General features: G+C 38.6%; 1 protein-coding gene across 2 annotated transcripts; it reads left to right on the top strand.

Moving 5' to 3' along the window:
* Positions 1-1,902: 1,902 nt before the first annotated feature.
* mynn (myoneurin) lies at positions 1,903-17,056 on the top strand. Of its 2 annotated transcripts, none has more exons than XM_057823902.1 (8): positions 1,903-1,986; positions 5,837-6,111; positions 9,632-10,497; positions 10,564-10,723; positions 14,283-14,461; positions 14,526-14,618; positions 14,696-14,821; positions 16,212-17,056. In XM_057823902.1, exons 2-8 carry the CDS (start codon positions 5,846-5,848, stop codon positions 16,619-16,621), a joined length of 2,100 nt encoding a protein of 699 aa, XP_057679885.1. In that variant the 5' UTR covers positions 1,903-1,986; positions 5,837-5,845; the 3' UTR covers positions 16,622-17,056. The 2 variants fall into 2 exon arrangements, with proteins under 2 accessions (XP_057679885.1, XP_057679886.1); XM_057823903.1 differs by lacking the exon at positions 1,903-1,986 and adding an exon at positions 2,017-2,147.
* The last annotated feature ends 2,790 nt before the right edge of the window (positions 17,057-19,846 follow it).

Here is a 19,846-nt window from a genome sequence, read left to right as displayed (position 1 = left end):
AGTTCAACTGAAGGTAAAAGAGGGCTTATTCACCGCTACAAAAGCTTTGGGAGCAAAATATTATAAGGGTGCAAAATTTGGCAGAACACTGGTGGTAGCTCTGTTGTACAATTAGCATCTTTTGTCGGGCAAATTGAAACTCCGCTTACATGTAATGACACTTTTCGGCCACCAGGGATGCCCCCCCCCCCCCCCCAAACTCCGCTTATGGTTCTGTGTGAGACTTAATTTGACGTCTATCGCTGTCAAAGGCAGTGAATGAGTTAAATTATAGATGCCTGCAATTATACACCGGGCCAGCAGGTGGTGTTGTGTACGTATACAGTGATATCTCTACTAAAGAATGTCTATTTTCAAGTTAAGACACGCCTCAATGGGAAAATATTGCCTCTTGTTAAGAAAGAAATTTCAGGATAAGAAAGGGAAAAATACAGGATGGCTGGTACTCGCAGCTCCCAGAGTTGACTGAACGTGACATACTTATGCTCTGCCATTGGCTATTGCCTAGCATTCCTGGCATCCAATTGGCTAAGAGGGAACCTGTACTGTGTGTGTATGTGTGTATCTCAGCACCCTCTTCATTCACCCCTTGTGTTTCGACATGAGTGTATTACCTTTTGATTCTTTACTTTGGTTTTTTACATTATGCACAACTCAGATTTCATGTTTATTGTGCAATAATCTAATTGTAACATGTATTTATTTTATGTTTTGATGCATTTTTATGCATTATAAAAGCTTTGTGTCTGAATTTTGAGGGTCTTGGAACAGATTAGGGCATTTACATGAAAACCACGTCTCTACTTACAGAATTTTCAAGTTAAGAAACTACTTCCAGAACCAATTAATTTCATAAGTAGAGGAACCGCTGTACTGGGAGCTTTTGCGTTGTCAGTCCAACACAGTAAATACAGCAAATTATTTCATTCCTAATTTCACTTGTGTGATTTAGAGTGTTTGTCAATGAGATTTGAAAATATTTGACCAAAACAACAAAATATTGGACTCCAATGGCAATATTGGAGTCCAATGGCTGGCTGGAGCACTGGTGGCCATTATCCTTGCTTCATCACGCTTTTATGCCATTTGCGTAGTCACCTGTCATTCAAACATGTCGGAAGTAGCGACGAAGTTGGATCTTTGTGTCATAATGATTTAATCAACTCTTTTTTTATTAAAAAAAAGTGCGTTAAAAACTTTCAGTACTTCAAATAAAAAATGAGTTCAAAACTTTTTGCTCTCCAAAAAAGTGACACTTCAATTAAAATTTTACTTTTGCAAATGATTTTTTTCTTTGATTGAAAATAGTTTTTTTTTTTAATTGAAGCAAGTTTTTCTAGCCATAATACCCATAATGTGGCCCAAACACAAAAAGGATTGCTTCAATCAAAGAAAACGATTTCAATGAAAAATTAAGTGTTCAAATGCAAATTCCTGAGTCTCAAATATTCTCAATCAAAGAAAACAATTTCAATGAAAAATTAAGTGTTCAAATGCAAATTCCTGAGTCTCAAATATTTTTTCGCATTCAAAAACTTTTTTTCTATGATTGAAATTTTTTAATTTTTGATTGAAGTGATTTTTCTTTTGAAAATATTGTTTTGTTTTAAAGCAACTTATTTTTTGATTGACTATTAAAGACACAAATGTCCAAGCCAAAATGTGGCCCAAATGCAAAACTACATTACTTCAATCAAATAGGTTGTTTCAATCATAAAAAAAAAAAAATTCTGAGAAGAATTGTTTTCAAATGCATTTTTTGACTTTTTTTTTAATGTTTATTTTGATTGAGGGGCTTTTTTTTATTGAAGCAACTTAAAAAAAAAAAATAAATAAAAATAAAAACTATTGAATAATAAAGACACAAATCGACCTCCATAGGACTTGTTTTCCTCTCAGCAATGCTTCACGGCGGCAACCCCAATCTCGCGAGATCTTCTACAATCCCGAGCCGATATTACGGCCGAGCATCACGAATACTACAAGGTACAGCCGCTTTATTGCTTTTATTTCCTTTCTTTTTATAGAAAATAGAGCTCAGTAGCATTATAACTGTGATAAAAGATGTTACTTTTCATCCTTTTTTGCCCGAATTGAGTGTTTAATACAATTTGGACCAACTTATCTGGGCACCGCCGGCACAATCGGTGAATCCTTCGCAATAAGAGCACAATGTTATCCGCGCTTTTCGCTGTCGTCTGAGCTCGCTTAGCTTCTGCGTCTCCACTTTAGCCGCTCCACCGGACCGCCGAGCGGGAGAACCCTTTCGGAACCGTCGAACTGGCGAGATTTTCTTGTGGGAAGTGAACACAACGCCCAACAAAGCAAACGGCGTTTTTTAAATGCGCGCAACGACGCGGCTATTAGCATTAGCATCGGGCTGAGGCCTACTCAGGAAGCAAGCGCTAGCTTTTATTTTCAAAAACTCCCTTCTTATAAGCTGTCATCTCCCGACCAAAACATTGTTCTCGTGTACCACTGTGTACCTTAACTTGTATTTGTGGTACTTAGACAGGAAAAAGCAATTAAAAAAACCTTTATTAAAAAAACACTCGTGAAGTCTGTCACGCTTTATAAACCTAACGTGAAACCCAGTTCTAAAACCTTTCCCCGAATTTTAAATGCTATCACGACTTCAAAACCTGTGCTTGTATTCATTATACATGACTTGAAACACTCACCCGTTCGTTAAACTTGACTTTGAAATCCGAATTTTGACTAGAAACCATATTTTGAAGGTCAAAAACTAGTTGAAAGGTTTATTAGTGTTTTTTCCCTGTCTCTTAGCATCACTAGTACTAGTGTTGTAACTTTTAAAAGCGGTTTTATATCGAGACCGGTCTTTGAGACGATATTTTGAGGGTCTTTGTCTCGCCTCAGTCCCAGATTGGCTGGCAATAGACCAGAACTTCATGATTGTGATTTTATATAATTCAAGAAAAAAAAAAAAGATTTTTTTTTTTGGGTGGTGCTAAGATACCAAATAAAGTGTTTTTCGTTGTCTTATTTTCAGGCATGAAAATCTCTCACCTTTCGGCGAAATTCGCCGTTTTGAAGTAAAAAAGGGTGACCTACGTGAATTGTGTAGATCCGAGGAGAAAATTTTCAAAGTGGGTGGGGTGGGTTCGGGAGATTTTTTTAATGTCGGACGCTTAGTATGCAAGTGGGGAAAGTGGCAAAAAGCCACAAAAGCGCATCCGAGTGGCCAAAACGTTGACTTATTTCAACGAAACAAAGGATGGTACGCTGTTGTGTCCTGTCTCTTCAATGCCAAGCCTGGCTGCACGTCGGCCGTGAATGAACACCTAAAGCGCCGTCACACAGTTGTAATTTTGGAAGACGACAGGAGACAATTACAAGCTGGCAGATTGTAAGGCCATCTAACTAACTAATGACATGTTTTATTGAATTTGCTAAGCCTGTCGTGATATGCAATGAGTCCGTTTATCGCACGTTAAATAAAAATGACGGCGGTAATTTTCACGACTACGTTTTATCGTTGCGTGCGTTAGGGCTGCAGCTATCGATTATTTCAGTAGTTGATTAATTGATGAACTAGTAAGTTCGAATAATCGAGTAATCGGATAAAGAACATAAAAAACAATTAAAATACCTGAACTGAGCCTCAAACAGTCTTAAAAAAAATAAAGCAAAATATAGCAAAAGTCCGCTAGCTTCGCTAGCTTAAATGCTATAAAATACTATTTTTTAAAATTATTATTTAAACAGTGCTCTTAACAAATGGTTCAGACACATATTCCCACAAAAATTGGCTAAATATAAGTTTAAACTAAATTACGAATGCATTAAAAAAACATTAGCTCGAACAAAAACCTAGCTTATGTTGATCCTAGCAGGGAGCAGCTGGATTTGGCCATGTAAAATGAGGCAGACTAGAGGGCAGTGTATCCAACCAAATCAATAAAGTAAATGCAATCGCTTTCAAAAACAAAGCATTATAACGCCACTTTAATTAAACGAATACTCGAAGCAGCAAAATTTAATTTGAATCTTTTTTTCTAATCGACTACTCGAGTTAATCAATTAATTGTTGCAGCACTAGCGTGCGTGCATATACCCGTGCGTGCGTGTAAACGTGTTTGTTGATGGCATATGAGACTCCAGTTCATTTGACAGATGTTTATTGAAGTTCAGACATACAAAATAAGGAAACACATCTATATTAAACACTATAAATGTTAGCATTGCTACATTGAGGCTAATGGGGGGGGGGTACTACTTTAGCCTGCTATAAACATTGGCTGTGTTCTCCAAAATGCAAACTTGCGATTAAAAGGTGACCCTTCAAACATGAAAAATCGCTGGTTAACAGCATTTGCAGACGAAAAAAAAAGAAAAAAAATATTACTGACACCACATGCAATGACAAAAAGCTTTTTTTTTGCAGAGTGTAAAGCTTACTGTTAGCGGATTAGTGAATGTACTTTCGGTGAACATTTCAAAATAAAATCATGTAATGTTCGTCATATAAATAAAGATTTCTGAAGTTAATCCCACATACTTCAGAATTCAGATTCTACACTAAGAATAGCTTTGAAATGATACCCTTAACGAAAAATCTGATTGGCAATGAATAATTATTATACTATTATATATAGTAGTAGGGCTGCAGCTATCGATTATTTTAGTAGTCGATTAATCGATGAACTAGTTATTCGAATAATCGAGTAATCGGATAAGGAACATGAAAATTAAAATACCCGAGCTGAGCCTCAAACGTTATAAAAAAAAAAAAGGATTTATGTACAGTAAAAGAACAATAGGCTAACTTACACAGCAAAAGTCTGCTAGTTTAAATGCTGTAAGACGCTAACTTTTTTTTTTTTTTTTTTTTTTTTTTACGCAATGCTCTTAACAAATGGTTCGGACACATATTGCCACAGAAAATGGCTGAATATACTGTACCTGTAAACTAAATTACGAATGCATTAGAAAACATTAGCTCAAACAAAAACTTCGCTTATGTTGGTCTTAACATTGACCAGCTGGATTCAGCCACGTGAAGTGAGGCAGACTAAAGGACAGTGTAGCCACCCAAATCAATAAAACTCAATGCAAACACTTTCAAAATAAACCATAACAACCCTACTTTAATTAAACGAATACTCGAGGCAGCAAAATTCAATTCGAATCTTTTTTTCTAATCGAATACTCGAGTTAATCGATTAATCGTTGCAGCACTATATAGTAGTATACTATAATATTAATGCTTAGATATTTTTTTAAGAATTGTTTTGAATCATGTTGGAAAGGCAAAGTCAGTGTTCTGAATCTGTTTACATTCCATTGTTTTGCACTAGCTAATGCTATCAGCCTTTGACCTCATTGTTTGTGATTTATTGTTGTTGTTATTTACGTTTTTATTTGTACTTTAATAAAGAATTTAAGTTTCCAAAATGTTTTCGTGAATTAATAAGCATAAAACGTTTCATTGCTAAATTATTTAAAAAAAAAAAAAAAGAAAAATTTAGATTAGTCGACTAATCGTAAAGATAGTCTGCTGACTAATCGGGAGAAAATTAGTGGTTTGGGACAGCCCTAGTTGTACAGTGTACCGGAACATATTTCCTCCACACCCTTCTCACCTTTTTAACCTTCTCACCCATGTTCATGCCTGTATTTTTGTCTGGTCGCGGGCAAGTCTTGGTTTTGGATATTGTGGTATTGACAGCAAAATGCTTACAACAAGTTTAAAAACCCATTTCTACCTTTTTCATTCAACGCTACTGATGTCAAATGTTAATTTGCGGTGAATCACAGCTAGTGAGATGAAAAAACAAACAATTTGCAATATTTCTTCACCGACATGTTGTAGATCGTAACGATGTCTCACGGCACCAACCACGGGAAGCTGCTCCTGCAACGCTTGCATCAGCAGCGGGAAATGGACTTCCTCTGCGACGTCACCATCATGGTGCGAGACGTGGAGTTCCGGGCTCACCGCAACATCCTGGCGGCGTTCAGCAAATACTTCTCCTCGCAGGCCGAGAAGGGCCAGGACGTCACCACCTTGGACCCAGACAAAGTCAGCCGTTATGCGTTGGAGAAGCTGCTGGAGTTTGTCTACACAGGACAGATGAACCTTAGCAGGTGCGAACGTTTTGATGCTATGGAAGACAGGAGGAGAAGCATAACGTAAATTGAATCGAGAAAAAAATCCGTTTAATCTTTGACATTTTTTAAAAATAGTATAAATTCCACGCCATATTGCGCCACAGAAATGTCCCCAAAATTAAGAAAAATACTCGAAAAAGCCACACCTGACTATAACCTGGAGGTGTCCATGTTTTACTATGAGATATTTACATTGAAAAATCTTACTCAGAAAGCTTGGTTGTATAAAAAAATTTAACCAAATTCGCATAACCAACATGCGGAGTCGCATCTTCCTCATTCGTATGCTAGCAAAACAGTGTCACAAGTCGCACTGGTTTATTCACAGCCAGTCTAAAACTGAAAAAGATAATGAATTTTGAAAGCCAAGTTGGTATAATTATGAAAATTAAAATCACCTTTACCTTCATTTCTCAGCTTGCAGCTGACAGTCTTCTTAAAATCACCATAACTTGGTGCTAACGGCTTTTAACGCCAACCTTAACATAGCAACTTGGTCCTCGCATACTTTGGATGTTCATTTGTTTTAAAAATCTTCCATCGAGGGATGTCCTGATCGCATATTTATGCGTCGGAATTCAACTCGCCTGATTATGAGAATCCCGATCCGATACTGAAAAAAAAAGATTTTTATTTGAGCAAAAGTTCCCAACGTGTTACGGTACTGTACTATTTACAGTAATTGTAGAGTGTGGCGGGGTATAAAACCTATATATTTTTGTTCCTTTTGGCAATGCCATTATATTTCGGGATTATTTTGTTCCTTTTTAGCCCTTAAAAAGTACAATATACATAGCGTAATTTTCGGACTATAAACAGCTACTTTTTTCCTTCATCCTGTGGCTTATAGTCCAGTGCATCTTATTTGTTGATTTATTTGAGTTTATAGGTAACACTTTATTTGACAACGGTGTCATAACACTGTCATAAGACGTCATAATTATGACATGACACTTAATTATGACATCATGACTGACTGCTCATGTCAATGTCATCTGGCAAAAAATGTCACTAACTCCATTTGTTTCCAGCTTGGATTTTTAACATCCTTTCAAGGTGGGATAATTTGCCAGGTGACACTAAATGACATCTGTTATAACCATTCCTAAATGCTCATGACTGTCATGTCATAATTATGATTGTCTAATGACAGTCATATGGCACTACTGTCAAATAAAGTGTTAACAAATACCATAACTAGTAATAATTGAAACAACTGGAACAGTAACTGAAGAAATAATTAGCACAGAACATGAATTTTGATTGCTATTTACATCTGTAGCGCTACAATGCATGCTAGGAGGCATGTTGGACAACAACAGTGTTGACAGCAGAGGTTGACAGTCTCCCCCACGGGAGCAGTGATGGCCAAATGAAGCTTCTTGAAGCAATAAAGCTTTGCAGCTAATTGGTTCAAAGCTTTGTGGTCGTTGATTTGGTTTTATGACAGTCGTACGAAAATTCTGGTTTATAAATTAGGCCTGAATGATATTGGAAAAAATTAACGTTCCGATATATATTGCCCTGAATGATATTGGAAAAAATTAACGTTCCGATATATATTGCCAAGGCTCCTCACTTAATTTTGCATTGGTTGCACTGGTGCGTGTTACTTTTTTCTTAAGGTGCGCCAGCATAAAATGTAGGCGCACCCACATTTTTCTTTGCATTACCTTTAACGGCATACTTTTAATCACTCTCCATAACATTCTTATAATCCATTTGGGTGAGTCTACTCAAATAATGCTGTGACGATTAATTCGAGTAATGTGATAAGAAAAAGCTTCAAAACAAATTTTACTGCTTCAAGTATTAGTTTGATTAGTATGGCGTTGTAATGTTTGTTTTGAAAGTGTTTCATTTAATTTTATTGATTTGGGTGGACACACTGCCCTCTAGTGGCAACAGTGAATATGACATAACTCTTTTAACATGGCTAAATCTAGCTGCTCCCTGTTAAGTTTTTGATTGAACGAATGTTTTTTTACGCATTTGTAATTTTGTTTATAGGTATAGTTGTTCGTTTTTATTTTTGTTTTTTTTTTTTTGGTAGAAATATGTGTTTGAATGATTTAGGGGTGCAGCTATCGATTATTTTTGTAGTCGATTAATCGATGAAGTAGTTCGAATAATCGAGTAATCGGATAAGGAATATGAACATTTAAAATATCTGAGCTGAGCCTCAAACGGTATAAAAAATAAAAAAAAGAGGATCTATGTACAACAAAAAAACAATTGGCTTATATAGCAAAAATCCGCTAGCTTAAATGCTATAAAATGGTAACGTTTTTTTACAATGCTCTTAACAAATAGTTACTCATAGGACTCATATTCCCAAAAAAAAAACGGCTAAATATACCTATAAACTAAATTACGAATGCATTAAAAAGCATTAGCCCGAACAAAATCTTAGCTTACTTTGATCTTAACAGGGAGCAGTTGGATTCAGCCATGTGAAATTAGGCAGACCCAGAGGGCAGTGTATCCACCCTAATCAATAAAACTAAATGTAAGCACTTTTAAAATAAACCATTACAATCCCACTTTAATTAATCGAATACTCGAAGCAACAAAATTTAATTCGAATATTTTTTTCTAATCGAATACTCGAGTTAATCGATTAATCGTTGCAGCACTAGAATGATTTGTTAATTGTGTTCTAAAAAAAAAACTTTAGCATTTTATGGCCTTTTAGCTAGCGGACCTTTGCAAGTTAGCCAATTGTTCTCTTGTTGTACATACATCCTCATTTTTTTTTTTTAATAACGTTTGAAGCGAAGCTTAGGTATTTCAATTACTTTTTAAATGGTAGTGCAGATTTCCATAGTTTGAAGAAATCCTATGGAATTTTATTTTGTACTTGCATTTAATGCTATTTTAAAAGTGCAATCTTAGCAAGCCTTTGTTTCACATCTCCTAAAATTTATTCTGCAATGAATTAAATGCTCCTAATCCAATTTCTCGATTATTCGAACTAACTAGTTGATAGATCAATTGACTACTGAAATAATCGATAGCTGCAGCCCTACACTCAAATTAACTCACGCTTTGACGCACACGAACTGAGAACAGCCTTTTGACGACAAAGTTTGACTAAACGATGATTAACTTATTGTGCCTTTGATCGTAGAGCTACTCTAGTCACTCGCCAGATCAAAGCTACAAACCTGTCAATCATCCTTAATTTTAAGTACCAAACGCCTGCTGCACTGGTGCCCAAGAAAAGCAGCGGAAGGGAGGGTGAGAGGCTGTACGAGCATGAAGCAGAAAAACATAAATATATTTTTAAATTAAAAACCTGATCCCTTTCACCCGATTCCGATCCTCTGAAATATGGCGCGTACGGCCCGATTTCCGATCACGTGATTAGATGGGGACGTCCCTACTTCTATCACAGGAACAAGCATCAAACAGAGCCTTATTCAATTATAAAATCACGAGTAGCTATCTAATTTCCTGTATGTCCTGAAAAATGTGTTATCTTTGTTATTTTCAGCACCCGACAAGCTGCAGTCCGCCGAGCCGCCATTTACCTGGGAATGTCCGACGCCACGAAGTATCTGGAAGAAATTTCCCACTTTTCCGAAGTCAGCGAGGCGTCCCAGCCCGAGTTGGACAAAGAGGCAGGCGTTTCTTCGCTCAGTCCAAGCACCCCCCACAGTAATCATTCCCCCGTCCCGCTATCCATCGTCTCTGTGACGGGAACGTGGGCGGATGAGGCCCCTGAAGTTCCGCAAAACCAGGAAGGTCAGGAAAACCAGGAATGCCCCGATGGTCAAGAGAGCGAAGCCGCCGCCTTGGACTTGGATTCAGGAATTCCGGGGTGCGAGCTCGTGGAGCCCAGCAACACGGTCGACGAGACCACTCCGCAAACGGTCAACAGGGGGAGGGGCCGGGGGCGCGGGCGAGGTCGGGGCAGGGGACGGGGAAGAGGAGGGAGAACTGTCGTTAAGACTGAAGAAGACCTCCAGGAAGATTCCGACACCAGCGTCAAGGACTTCGGGGATACGTCGGCCGACTGGAGCCCCTCGCGGGAAGAACCGCCCGCCAAGAGGCCCCGTTTCGGGGGGCGCGGCCGAGGCCGAGGTAGGGGCCGGGGGAGAGGCCGCGGCAGAAGCAAACCGGACGACGAGGACGACTTTAGTGGCGAGGAAGGGGCAGAGGGCGGAGAGAAGGACCCTGCGGCCAGCGCTGAAGACACAACACGCTCCTGCATTGAGTGCAACAGGGTGTTCAAAGATGCGGCCAGTCTGCGCAGACACGAGCAGATCCACGCCGGCCTCAAACCCTTCGTCTGCATCTTCTGCTCAAAAACTTTCAGGCAGGCCACGCAGCTCAAAACTCATCTGCGCACGCACACAGGTAAAGGCTGATTCCGCTACGAGTTTAATGCGCCGCCGCTAATAACGGTTTCCGTATTCGTCGTAGGAGAGAAGCCCTTCAGCTGCGCCAACTGCGAAAAGTGTTTTGGGCAAAAATGCCAGCTGGTGGCCCACCGCCGCATGCACCATGGTGAGGAGAAGCCGTACACCTGCGAGCGCTGCGGCTTCAAATTCGCCACTTCGTCCAACTACAAAATCCACGTCAGGTAGGGCACGGAACCACTTTGATCTCGATTCTGTCACGATTTTTCTGCAACTAGTGGACTCTGCAGTTATAACATTAGCAACTATTGTGTAGGTAAGCTTTTTATTCACATATGAAATAAATACAACCTATTCTTAAGAACACCTCTACATACAGAATTTCCCCGGCAAACAAGCTCTCCTGCCCGCAGCAGGGGAATGATGAGCTGTCACTTGTTTCCCGCCGGGGGGGTTGCCGATTGGCGAAGACAATCGACAACCCCGCTGCCGTGTGATATGATCAGGGGTAGTTTTGTATGATTTTTCGCTTCGAAAGGCGAGAATAAGACCTGGAAACTCCGCTCGGTTCGGGTTAGCATGTCGGCTAGCTGGCAAGCCTCCTGCTTTGTTTACGCTCTCCGAAGCCGAGGGAGGGAAATGACAAAAACTGGACTAACACCGGTGGCATAAAATATCGTTCGAGAGGTGCAAGAAGTCGACATTTTTTACCATTATGGGGTAATTTTGCCATGTCGTACTGAATTAATGCATTTTTAATAGGGCTGTTGAGCGATTAAAGTTTTTAATCGAGTTAATCACAGCTTAAAAAGTAATTCATTGTAATTAATTGCAATTCAAACCATCTCTAAAATATACCATATTTTTCTGTAAATTATCGTTGGAATGGAAAGATAAGACATAAGACAGATATATATTCAACATACTGTACATATGTATTGTATCTGTTTATTATAACAATAAATTCACAAGATGGCATTAACATTATTAACATTCTTTCTGTTAAAGGGATCCACGGATAGAAACTTGTAGCTCTTAAAATATAAATGTTAGTACAAGTTATAGTAATTTTATATTCAAAGTTAAAACCCCTCTTAATATATTTGTTTCAATAAAATTTGTAAAATTTTCAATCAAAAAATCCCTGCCGCTCTTCCAGTGTCTTTAACTACGTAGGGTAGTGATTGAAATACACCACAAGGTGTCGAAGGAGAGTAATCAAGCCAATGAGTGTGTTTTGTCCCTCGACTGACGCCGTCAATTCCTGGTTCCATTGTACTTCACGGTCATTTGAGTGCTGGTTTCACAACGTACGAGACCTGTGATAGTTTGTAAATTGTGACTAAATATCGCCATCCAGCGTATTTGTTGAGCCAAACGAAATGTTTGAATAGAGTTTGACTAAAGTCTGAGTAGGTTTTATGTGTATTTTGCATAGCTATTTTGATTGGGAATGAACTTTTTTTTTTTTTTTGAGTTAGGAATATTATATTTTTTGTGCTTTCACTAAATTATACTTTATTTTGTTGTGAAGGAGTTGCCGAAGCTTATGCTAATGAACGGCGCGGTCCAATGAACGCCTGTATCCACTCGCTTTTCTCTGCCTCTTAGCTTTCAATGTGCAAAAAACGGCATAATTGTAATCCGTTTGAGGCCATGCATGAGCGGGTAATTCCACGCATGCGTTAAATGCGTCAAATATTTTAACGTGTGATTAATTTAAAAAACTAATTACCGCCCATTAACGCGATAAATTTGTCAGCACTAATTTTTAATATTTCATATTCCGTTCAGCACAAGACTGTTATTTGTCATGACTTTACCATTTATTTAGCAATTGGGGAAAATACTTCGATAGAAATAATATCCTGTAAAAATATTGGAGTAGAGAGATTGAAACAATGGCATTTTCCTGCTCTGTTCGTCGCATTTTCCTCATTCTGAATAATTCCCCCTCAATGGGCTGGATTCTAAATCAGCTAAAATCGTGACCCTGCCGACATCACCCTCCAGCTGGGGACGCTAGAGCGCTATAATTACAGGCGTGGCTAAACGGCAGATTAAAAGGCTAATTTCTCGTCATCTGCGCTTTGCCAAATTGTTGTATATTGTCGAATCACAATTAGGCATGTGCCGGTATGAGATTTTCACGGTACGATAACCGTGAGCAAAAATACCGCGGTTTCACGGTATCACGGTATTGCAATTATAGCTCCAAAATTTTGAGATGTATGGGTTTTAAAAAAAAAAAAAAAAAAATCCATTGAACAGGATTTTTTCAAAACATATTTGCAAATTGGAACATGAATATAATGTGAAAATAAATAAATTAACAAAAAATAACAAATATTATATAAAATTAAAATAAATAGAACCTAGACTATACCCACAGCCACAGCTCAAGTTGCTCAATATTAGAGTAAGAACAAAATAATTGCTATAAAAAGTAAAAACACTTCTAAATAAAAATAAAAATATATACTGTATGACTTTTTTTTTGAGGGGGGAAGCTCAAGTGAAGTTTCGCCATTTTCAGCCACTGTGTCAACTCTAGTCTACATGATGCCATCCATGCCTTTGTGTTAAAAAGAACAAAGAATTCATAAGTTAATAAGTTAGTTAAAAATGTATAAGTTAGTTTTATAAATGAGTTAAAATGTAAATATTGTTGAGGAAAGGTTTCATCAAAAAAAAAAAAAAAAAAAAAAAAAAAAAGGTGAGGAGTGAGACATCATCTCTCAATTAGCGATCTTTGACGCGATTATTTTTCTTTCCCCCTGCATTCAAGCTTTTCTCTCACTCAGCGGCTGTGAGACATAAAAGAAGCTGCTCTCCCAGTTTAGCCTAGGCTAACATTCGTCTTTGTAAGTTTTAGTTAGTTTGTATATTGAATTTGAAAGGAAAATGTGTGTTTTGTTTTTGGCGAACTTTTTAATGGAGCTACTGCTATCCTGTTGAACCTAATCACACGTGGAAAAATACAATTGTACAGCGTTTTAAATGTATTTATTTGTATATTTCACCACGATTTGAGAGCTCAATAAATTGAAGAAAAGTACGCCTTGTGTTTGGAGGATTTGTTTTTGGGTTTGCTGGCTGTTTAGTGACACTCACGGTAACAAACGGGAAGGGGTGAGCGGTGCCGCACCAAGCCACTTCGGCTGCATTTTGGCACATGAAAAATAGCGAATACCGTACTAAGGTATGACGGAAAATTTTAGTGGTTTTGAAACCGCAACGTTTTCACACCACGGTAAACCGTGAAACCGGTAACCGGCACATGTCTAATCACAATATAGCTCACATAATAATGCTATTTAATACTTTTTTTTATCCTGTCACAGGCACTTCAATACCCACGGGTAGGGTAGGGTCAGGCCGGGCTGGATTTTTTAGACCCAAACTTACCTCTAACTGACAGTAACACAAAGTAGTAGAAGTCGGCCTGTTAACTTAGTTGCCACAACTTGTTTTTTGTCAGAATATGCCGATTAATGTTCTTCTATTTCTTTTCCATGCATCTTCCCAATGCGTTGACGTGTGACAAGTCATTGATGCTAATTTTCATTATCTCCCATTGCATATTAGCGTTAAGCTTAAAAAAGAGTTTTCAAGGTGCAAAAGAAGTGTTTTAATGCACAAAGTGTCATTTTTTAATACGTGTTCAGTTTTACAGTATTGGACTCTAGTCAGTCTGCATCGTTTCATTGAATAATAGTCACAGTAAACCACCTAAATCCATCTCTGAATGTTTTTCAATTAACGATTCCATTCCTCTTCCAGGCTCCACAGTGGCGAGAAGCCATACGTGTGCGATGTGTGCGGCCAGGCCTTCGCCCAGTCCAGCACTCTCACCTACCACAAGCGGCGGCACACGGGCGAGAAGCCATATCAGTGTGACCTGTGCGGCATGTCCTTCTCAGTCTCATCCTCGCTCATCGCTCACGCACGCAAGCACACAGGTAAGGAGTAGAACAAACAAAGTTAGAAATACGTTTAATTGAACTAATTCATGTCGGCGTCCAGGCGAAACGCCGTACAAGTGCACCCACCCGCAGTGCGAGAGCAGCTTCGTCACGTCATCTGAACTAAAGAAGCACATGCGGCGTCTCCACCCGGGTGAGTTGGACAGGCAAATGTTTCACTCGAAGACAATTATTCTGAAATGTGAGCTAATTCTTTGCTCGTCGTCACAGATGGAACCAACGGCGTGCAGTGCCTGCTTTGTGGGAATCGCTTCGCCAGCGTGAAGAATATGATCAAACACCAGGAGAAGGCGCACGCCGACGAAGTGCGACAACACAAAGAAAGAGCGCGGGCCGGTGAGCCAACTCAAGTTATTGTCGTTAATGCACTACTCGACAGCAGGTTGTTTAAAAAAAAATCTGATATTCTAATTAAAATCATGTAGTTTGCATGGTTTATCTTTTTACTTCTGCTTTAAATGATCGAGTCTTATAAGAATTATTAACCAGGAAAGTCAAAAATCAGTCAGCTATGAACTTTTGGATGCTTATTGAACAGTACAATTGATCAGAAATACACAAACACGACTGGATTAAAAAAAAAATTAATATTGAATTTTATATTATATATTGAATACTGAATATTGAATTTTCGAGTTTTTCAAGATGGCCAGCAATTGCCTCGACAGATTTCACCAGCAAGTCCTGTGGGATGGAAGACCGCTACTACAGCCTCTACTTACGTTTACATTTTGAATTGATTTATTTATTTGACATATTTTATCTTAAAAAAATTGCAAGCTTGAAACATGAAGTAATGTAACTGAAAGAAACTGCATTAATTCATTACAGTGTGCTGCCATTACCAGAAGATGGCAGCAATGCGTAGTATAACATTGGTTAACTTTTTTTTTGTAGTGGAGGTTGTTGGTTTCGGTACAACAGAATAAGTATAAAGTATTTATCAACCACAAAGGTAAGTTGCGTATAGGTTTAATTCTGACAATGTTAATGCTAACATAGCTTAATTTTTTCATAAAATTTGGATAAATAGATAATAAATGTCTCAAAGGCATTGTAAACGCTCTTAATTAAGTACCAGAATTTAAGTACTCCCGACTTTTAGTAAACTGGTATTGTAAGTGTGAAGAATAGGCATTGACTGATAACTGATTTTGATGGCATGACAACCTTGAGTAAAAATTTGCGGTATTAAAATTAAAGGTTTAATATGCATTATTTTGAAAAGTTGGGGTTTTAAAAAAAAATCCTTTATTTCCATTGGGGAAAAAAAGATTCATTTTTAAAATGAGTCATTGAATATTTGGGACCATTAAAAAAAGGTAAAATTAATTATTGAATACGTTAATTCCACATCACCATTTTCCAGCTTGTAATGTGTTTTGGAAGATTTATAGATTTTATTAATTGTCGCCAATCCTCCCAGTTCAGATGAATTGGACATCTTTTGTCATCAATGTGGCATGCAATGAGTTAAATACTTAAAAAAAAAAAAAAAAAGTGTTACTTGGGGCTGTAACCAGAGTGTAAGTTTTTTTTAAAATTAATTTGGACTTAATTTTCATTTTATTAAACGTGTCTCTTTGCATATTTCTCAACTCACTCGACTCAAAACAGTTGTCTCAAAACTTGCTAAATAAAAAGTCAGTCAAAGCAGTAATCAGCCCATGCCTAGTCCAGAACATTCCGCCCTTTTAATGTCACTTTTATTACCTTCTACTTTCAGTGGTCATGCTGGCATCCAGCCATCCGGTAGCCTTTGTGCAGAGCAAACTGAGCAAAGACGGCAAGAGTCTCAGCTCCATACCAGAAACGGAGCCGGCCAACCCGGAACCGGCCATGCCTCAGGCCGCCGGCGAAAGCGAAGGGAGCGTTGCCGGCAGCGGCCCGTCTGACGCCGTCGCCCTGAGCGACACGCTGCAAGAGTTGAAGGTGGAACCCAGCCACACTCCCATCAACCGAGCCGACACGGGGGCCTTCGAAGCGGACCCAGTGTCCACCATCAACTCGGAAACGCTGCATGCTCTGGTGGAGCAGCTGAGGCCGCCACCATCGCCGGCGCAAAGTCTGGAGCAGATCGTCATCATCCGCACGGTGGACAACACGGAACACAACGCGCAGCCACCGACTCAGTGATGCGCTTCCTTACTAATAGATAAAACCTGTCTTACTTCTGAATACTACTTTTTACTTATTGTTGTACTAGTGAGAAAGAAAAGTGTACTAGTGCATAGATATTACGCCATGTTGAATCGATGCTCAAGCATTTTTTCATAAATCACTTGTGCTTGGTTGCTTTCTTAATGTAACCCATAAATGAAATAATTGGATCTAAAGTCAAACCTCATGTGACGATCCCAAACGACAGTGGAACATTCCCATTGGAAATAGACGTGGTGTTATTGTGCTTTTTCACCTTTTGCTGACACCTAATGTATTCTTTTGTATTTTATTTTGATGAACTCAAACTCACACTGATGAACTGTATAAAAATATGATTTTCCTCATGAATGGACAAAAACTAACAATAAAAGTGATTCAACAGAACTATATGTGGATTTTTTGTCTGTTTGGCTCTGTCAATGTACGTATGTGGTCATTTTCTATATAGTTCAGTGAACGCAATAGACTCACTGATAATTGATTTTATTAACATTTTGTATGAATTTTTTCAATTCGCAAAGGGCAATTCAAGTGGAATAAGCACCAGTTCTAATACTCAGCGGTTTTAATGGGTTCAAGTGGTCACACTGAATCACATACTACTCATCTAACTCAGGTTGGCTTTCTCTTTTAATAAAAATGTATTTGATCACATCAATGAACAGCTCATCAGCAAGCTCTGTAGGAGCCTGATAATGATCCCGATAATTTGATTCAGGTGTGTTGGAGGACGGAGACATGGAAAACAAGCTGGATCGGGGTTCTCGAGTACTAGACTTGGGCACCTCTGACATAAACTTTTGTTTTGCTAAATATATACATAATAATGCAGACATAATATTTTTGTGTGTTGTTATACATTTTTGACATTTTTTTTGGTGTTTTTTTTGCTGAACCGTTAACAAAACATGTCCAAAAGAAGACAATGTTGTACCGTTACATTCTTAGTAAACATAAACCAGTTGGGCAGCTGTAATTTGAGGGTGCTAACATCTGAAATTCCGAATTAGCTGGATAGGGTATAAATTAAAACATATACAGGTAGTCCCCGGATTACGACGTACTCAACTTACGTGATTTCGACTTTATGACACCGGGTTCTCGTCTGCCATTTTGTCTCCAGTCTTTTTTTTTTTCTCACATAAACAGTTTATTTTACCGCACAGTATCTTATTTTTTCTTCACGTTATTAATATGGCGTGTTCTGTCCTCAGACTCCTCACAAAATGTAAAGTTGTTCAGATTGACAGAAAGCAAACAAGGCAATTGTGGGTTTTTTTTTTTTTTTTTAAAGCTTTTTACTTCTATTTTGACAGTTTGTAAAGCTTTAACATACATACTTTATGTACAGTTATGATCGAAACGACACACATTTTAACAATAAAACACTTGGTGTTCAAACGTCCATCTTGTCTGATCAAACTGTCTAAACTTAATAACAAATGCATAAGCAAACATATATTAGCTGAAACAACTTACAGCCTTATGTGGGCCAAACCAGATCGCAGCTGTCCTTTATCCATGTGAGACGTCTTAAGGCCAAATTATACTGGACACATCTTTGGTATGAATCAGCCAGTCTTCTTCGTGTTGACTGGGTGCACCGCAATACGTCAAAAATAGGACAAGACATACTGGCTGTACACAACTACGGTACAGCAGCTCCATGCAGTCGTGAGCTCTCGCGTGATTGCGCAGGATAATGTGGCATTAAAAACAATGACAAACATACGGAGTCTATACTCAGCAGAAAAGCAGAGAGTTGGACTTGATTTGACTGAACATTTTTTCCTGAATTTTTTTAGCTTTTACCATGGATTTGTGACATTATTTAATTACTGTTTTAAATTACGTAACTTGCATAAAAACTTACCGTCCATCCTCATGGCTTCTGCTATGGTGTTCCATGCAGCTCCCTTTTTAATGCTGTCCTTATGAAAAGGATCTGCTGCATCATAAATCGCTTTGTGACTTTCCAACTCAATGATAAAGCGTTCTTCGTCAATGTTCGCTGGTGTTTAAACCGTGAATAAGCGCATGCCATGCTGACTCCAGGCCTGGCTCCGCACATTTTGACGGATGCTCTGGCATGTCAGAGATGGTCCGCAGTCAATTCGTAGCGCTGATGTGGCCGGTATAATTTGAACAATAGGATAGAATGGACACGGATTGGCTCCGGCGCTATATTTTGCCGGAACTGGACCGCAAACGCATCTGGTACAATTTGGCATTTAGTCTGCTCAGTCATACAAGGCCAGCTAGACCAAAAGCTGCTACCAAATGGCAGTGTATACGCCATCACTAAACAAAATACAATACTTTGGACTTTTTGGATAGTTATTTTGAGATTTAAGGGTACATAAAGGGTTAATACCGACTCACTCGGAAATTTGGTCGCCAGCGTGGGAACAGAACTCATTCATAACCCGGGTACTACCTGTAAATGTTCATTCCATATATTATATTATATCAGGGCCAAAATTTAATCAGACAAACTCCCGATCGTAAATTATCACTTAATGCTTTGTTGTACTCTATGTTGTACATCATCAGACGCTGTATTTTGTCCCAGGTGATGCTCTGCCGCAATTATCAAAGCATTTATCAAAGTATTTTTCTTGCTCCTTTTGTCAGTTGTCATATGATCAATAGAAACAAGAAATCCAGTTAGATTGCCAACCAGGAACACCGTGGAAGAGCCGAACAGACGATTTTCCCAATACTATTTGTAATGCCTCCCATATTATCATTATGAATCTGACTGTCGTTTAAAAATGCATAGCTCTGACTTCCACTTTGGTTGAAAGAAAGACTACGGTATTTGATCATTTTTGTACAGCTCCAGGTAGCATAGTGCTTGAGTGGCTAAACTTCCGCCTTTGTTCAGAGAGCTAAATAATGATGATGAATGAAAAGATGATATTGTCATGGAAGACTCTATCGTCACATCGTAAGTGCTTTATGTGCTCTGCAATTATTTTTTTGTACAGTTACAGGCAGCATGGTGTTTGAGCAGCTAAACTTCTGCCTCTGTTCAGGGTGCTGAAGAAGTTTGGAACTGATCCTTGGTCTGTGTTTGTGCGCATTTTTGGGTGGATTTTTCCTTACAGTCTTCAAAAATGGCATGACAGTGTCATGGAAGACTCTTTGGTAGCTTTGTGAGCGCTTGTCCATCTATGTGTGTGCTCTGCGACTGAC

Source organism: Corythoichthys intestinalis, chromosome 20 (assembly GCF_030265065.1).
Source record: "Corythoichthys intestinalis isolate RoL2023-P3 chromosome 20, ASM3026506v1, whole genome shotgun sequence".
In the NCBI taxonomy this organism is placed as follows: domain Eukaryota; kingdom Metazoa; phylum Chordata; class Actinopteri; order Syngnathiformes; family Syngnathidae; genus Corythoichthys; species Corythoichthys intestinalis.
The sequence above is the reverse complement of the archived record's forward strand: the minus strand, read 5'-3'. Positions and strand labels throughout refer to the sequence as shown.